Here is a 5,700-nt window from a genome sequence, read left to right as displayed (position 1 = left end):
CATATTTATTTGTATACATACTTGATGTTTTTGCATATTTTAAAATAAATCTATTTGTTGTTGAGGTTGTGGACAGAAAAACATATATGAATTCAATAATATAAATTTTTATAATTTAGTGAGTGACATTTGTCACATTATACAACTTGTGTACCATTCTTATTCTTTCAGGTTCTTATATAAGATTGAAGTTGTCAAGGATTTTGTCTTGCTTTGGTACACAGTCAATGCTCACAGAGGCAGTAGTAAAGACATCAAAAGATGCTTTGAATTGGGTAAATGGGCCGCACAAGCTTTCTTTAGAGTGTTGGAAAGCAAAGTTGCCACTTTGAGGACTATGATACACCTTAACCCAGCCATGGCTTTTCCCACTGACACATATGCATGTGAAAGTTGGACATTGAATAAGGAAGGTCAAAGAATAATGGATGTATTTGAATAGACATGCTGATGAAGAATGTGAAAGTCCCATGGACTGCTACAAGGACAAAAACATCCATCTTGGAAATATGTGGCCGGAGTGCTCTTTAGAGACAAGGATGACACACTTTGCTTTACCTACCTTCGGCACATCAGGAGATACCAGTCCCTGGAGAAAGACATTATGCTTGGTACAGCAGAGGGGCAGCAAAAAGAGGAAAGCCCTCATTGAGATGGATTGATATAGTGGCTGCAACAATGGGCTGAAGCATAGAAAAAAATGTGAGGATAGAAGAGGATTGGGTAGTGTTTGGTTTTCTTGGGCATGGGGTTGGTAGTGGTCAGAACCAACTCCATCACACCTAACAACAACAAGGTTCCTATCAAATCTTTAACTTGTCAATATCAAGTTTATCCCACATCGTTCTTTCCTACTCGTTAAACTATGTTTTTAAGAAGACATCACATATGAAATTGGTCCCTACTATACTAAAACAATAGAGATTCATGAGTATAAGGTGTGGAATGTACCCCTCCTTGCATCCATGAATAACGACCTGCTTTGCTTTGAGAGCAAAAGAACTGGCTGGTGCTCAGTTAACATGACTGAGCGTTCTCATTAAAGATTCCATAGAAAAATCCTGATCAAATAAAGGATATCACACACACGTGCACACACACACACACACACACACACACACAGCTTCAAATTCCCATGTAACCCAGAATTCCAAGAACTATGAAAGTTGCATGAATCTCTGGAACTAGTGTCTTAGAAATTGTTTACATACCTTATTTTGATTTATTGTTCTTGTCAGTTATTCAAGTAATCATTTTCATGATTAGTGAGTTTAGAATAGGGATGTTAGATAATTTTGTTTACTTTCAGTGGTAATTTATTACTCTGATAGGTTTGAGTTTATTACATACTGTATTTATGCATTATAGATATTTAGTGCTTTATCAGGTATTGTAAATTACTGACCAAATCCCAATACCCAGAACTCAATGCGATAGAGTTAATGCTGACTCATAACGATCCTATAGCACAGAGTAGAACTGCCCCTGTGCATTTCAGATACTGTTATCATTTATGGGAGTAGAAAGCCCTTTCTTCCTCCTGAACTGTCACTGGTGGTTTCAAATGACTGAATTTGCAGATCACATCCCAACAAGTAACCATTACATCTCCAAGATTCCTTAAATTACAATATATGGAAATTAATAAAATAATATATGCTTACATCAATGTAAGTAGTACATTATTTTTAACTACGTTAAAATTTATTATGATGAAAGTCCCAATCAGAAAAAAGTGTAAAAAAATAAAAGAAGATAGCTTCCACATAGTCATAAAGAAAAACGATTTTAAAAAGCACAGGCCCAATGTTAGAACTTTTATTCTTTACTCATAATTTTACATTCATAAATGGATCTTATTGCGATGTGGGCAATGAAAATTCTGTTATATGTGGAGTGACTTATCATTCATCTAAGGAATAAAAACAGAAAAATTAAGGTGAAGTTTTTATTACAACTATTCTTGGTAAATCATTTATTCTTCCACCTCTGGACATCACCTGGTAAATTCTCCCCCCCGACTCAGCCATTTTCTCACTTAAAGCTAACATTTTATTTAGTTTCTTTTGACTCTATAGGTGAAATTCCCTGTAAAACCTTTCCCAGAACCCTAGTTAGAATTTTCCTATGCACTTTCTAACAATTGTAACAGAATATCTTACATATTGGGTTTTACAATAATAATTTATTTTAAAAGTGAATATAATTTGTATATTATTAGGAGCATTTTTTCTATCCTAGACAGTAATAAATAATGATTGTAAAATGATTAAGCATGAAAAGGTACATTAAGATAACTCTGTACGTGGGAATATCTAAAGATATTAAATATAAATTAAGACTTTATTTGAAATGCCTTTCTGCAAACCAGATGATCATGATCAGGGTTGACCAAATGGTGGTCTACAAAATTTGGGGGCTATGTATGTACTAATGAAATTTGATGTCTCACCTTTCAATATTAAAATCAAAGACAGATGAGCTTTCACTGAGAAAGGATGAGACAGTGGGTGATGATTACATGCCAAGACAGCTTACTGAGAAGCTGCATTCTGGGAAAGCTATAGTGGAAAGAGCAAGTTTAATGGTAAGGTGATTGAGAGTGATAAGCAATGCTGAGATGATGGCTTACGTCACAAGTTCTGACTTGTCAGGAAGCACCTCATCAGGTGAAATCCAAGCCTCTGATACAGAAGAGGAAAAAGGCCGAGGCAGAGGATCTGGGTCCTGTCATAGTGAGTTAAACATTTGTATTTATAAGATTATATCACAGATTCTTAATTTTATAAAGCAAAAAGTGCATAGTTCTCAAGTGAAAATGTAGAAGTGACAAAACAGGGATACAGACAACACTGTAAGACCCACTTCTATTTCCTCCAGGAGAGGTCCTTGTGTTACTTTAATAATACAACATAAAGACAAAAGAATAAAGTTACTCTTCTTAGACAATAATGTATAGCTCTCAAGTACAAACAGGGAGTCAAATTCTATTGTCTTACAATCAACTATTAATATAATAAAGGTAACAGAAACAAGCTGTATTTGCTGGTAGTATATGTCAGGCATTTTTCTTAGGGTGCTACAAATATTTTAGAATATATGCATGTAATAACTCATTTTTCCTTCAAATTAGACATACACCTGTAGCTTTATAAATATTAATTTACTTAATTCTCTTAGCATATAACTTAACAATGGGGTACATTTAATAATATAAGTAATGCAAACATCTATATTTTATAATTACTGAAAATAACACAGTAGTACAAATCCACATGTATACAACATATTGTTTCAATTATTGAAATATAGAATAAAAAAGTAAAAAGAGATGAGTCAAATATAACTATAAAAATTATCTGATACATTTATGTTATAAAAAAAATCATCCAAGAGAAAAAGCTACTCATTCTTCAATTCATTTGCATTGCTAATTCCCATAAGAAGGTTATAATAGGAAATCCTTATCTTTCTTGGATATATTACCTCAAAGGCAAATTCTTTAATATATCTAGAAACAATAAGTAATTTACAGTTTACATTCTTGATGGTGTTCATACTCTTGTTTGTTTTTCACAAATATTTACTGAGAATGGAAGAGTAGAGAGACTCTCTCAGCAATTGAGCTAGCCCCAATGGAGCAAAGTCTCACTATACTCTGATATTAAAGTAGCTATTGCTATATTTCCATGTGATTTCTTGAGAACCAGTGCAGCCAAACTTCTTCAATGACAGCCAACATTTATGAATAGTAATGTCAAGTTTCTCTGATGATAAATGCTATTGAAATGTAGAATTTAGACTCTTTCTTAAATAGGTCCAACCCAACCATCTATCAACTCATCCTTTGAGTCACAGATCCATCCACTCAGTCACACAACATATATAAAATGAGGACATATATAAAGTGTTTAGTATCAAGCACTATATAGATGTTAGAAAAATAAACAAATAGTGAATATGCCATGAAATCGAGGATCTTCTAACGTGATCAGAGAAGTCAACATAAACTTTCAGTGTAGTGTGATAACAATTTTAACGAGTGTGCAAAATATTTTGGGAATAGTCACTGTAGAGCAGAATTTTAGAATTCAGAAATGTTTCACCCATGAGAAACTGTTTGAGAGAGACCATTTCCCTCAGAAAGGACACACTATCAGAATATATTGAGGTTGAAAAAGTTTCTTTATTTTTTCGCAAATGGTGATGCATTTAGTTATTCACTTGTAGACAATGCCTTCAATAGTTGAAGATGGTAACATCAGAAGTGGACATTTGTCTTCATATAAATACCCCTAGTTGAAATAAGGATTCTTTTAAGCATCTTACTTATTTAAAGATCGAGTAAGTGTCTAATAATTTTTTAAGAGCAGTCTTTACATCTTTGTTTCTAAAGCTATAGATTATTGGGTTAAACATGGGAAAGACCACTGTATAAAACACTGCCACCACTTTATCGGTGTCTAGAGAATAGCTGGTGGTGGGACGTAAGTACATAAATAAGAGCGTCCCATAAAACAAAGCGACTGCTAAGAGATGGGAAGCGCAGGTAGAAAATGTCTTGCTTCTGCCTCCTGAGGACTTGATGCTCAAAACAGTAATAAGGATGCAGAGGTAAGAGATAAAAATGACCACGAACGTGCTGGTCTGTAGGAAGCCACACAGGGCAAAGAGCAGAAGCTCATTGATATGAGTGTCTGCACATGATAAGGCCAGGAGAGGGGGTATATCACAAAAAAAATGGTTGACCACATTGGAGCCACAAAACGGCAGCCGGAATGTGAGACACACATGCACCAGCGAAGTGATACTTCCACTGAAATAGGCCAACACGATGAAACAGAGACAGACTCTCCGAGACATAAGTGTGGAATAGAGCAATGGGTTGCAGATGGCTGCGTAGCGGTCGTATGCCATCGCTGCCAGGATGAGGCACTCGGCATCAGCAAGACAGGCAAAGAAAAACATCTGTAGTGCACAACCGTATGGAGAGATGCTCTTCCTAGATGCTAAGAAGTTCACCAGCATTTTAGGAGCAATTGCTGTAGAGTAACTGATGTCTAAGAAAGACAAATTACTAAGGAAATAATACATGGGGGTTTGAAGGCTTGCATTGACATTAACTAAGATTATTAATCCCATATTTCCTACCACAGTTAGCACATATACTACTAAAAATACCAGAAAGAGTGTGACTCTAAGAGGTAGATAATCTGTGAATCCGGCAAGAATAAATTCAGCTGGCATGGTAAAATTATTTTGCAACATCCTAGTTTTCTTGTTCTTCCCATTCAGGATAGATGGAATCGGTACATGTGAGCTGACCTGAGTGATGCATGAAACAAAGAGGTCTCTTCTGTACCTAGTAAGAAAACAAAGAGAAGACATAACATGATGGAGTGCCATTCTCTTTCTTGTCTTCTTTTATTTCTGGTGAATATATATAATTAGAAATCACGCAAGGTTTAGCTCTCTTTCTTATCCTGGTATATGACAATGTTTTGTGGGAGGTCCCGAAGCATTATCTGTCTGTCTGTCTGTCTATCAATCTATCTATCTATCTTCTATCTATTATCTATATATCTATCTAAAGATTGGAAAATAGACAGCTTACAAATAGAGTTGTATACTGAAGCTATGTGGGAACATATCTGCTCAGAAGACATAACACACAACAGCAATATTAAAGGAGGGATACAA

The 5,700-nt window shown here is 35.0% G+C and overlaps 1 protein-coding gene across 1 annotated transcript; it reads right to left on the bottom strand.

Moving 5' to 3' along the window:
* Nucleotides 1–4,329: 4,329 nt before the first annotated feature.
* On the bottom strand, nucleotides 4,330–5,268 carry OR5AS1 (olfactory receptor family 5 subfamily AS member 1). The gene has a single exon (XM_075548204.1). The coding sequence runs from the start codon at nucleotides 5,266–5,268 to the stop codon at nucleotides 4,330–4,332; it is 939 nt and encodes a 312-aa protein (XP_075404319.1).
* Between the last annotated feature and the right edge of the window lie 432 nt (nucleotides 5,269–5,700).

The sequence above is a fragment of the Tenrec ecaudatus genome, chromosome 4 (assembly GCF_050624435.1).
Source record: "Tenrec ecaudatus isolate mTenEca1 chromosome 4, mTenEca1.hap1, whole genome shotgun sequence".
In the NCBI taxonomy this organism is placed as follows: Eukaryota; Metazoa; Chordata; class Mammalia; order Afrosoricida; family Tenrecidae; genus Tenrec; species Tenrec ecaudatus.
This window is presented reverse-complemented; position numbering and strand designations above follow the sequence as displayed.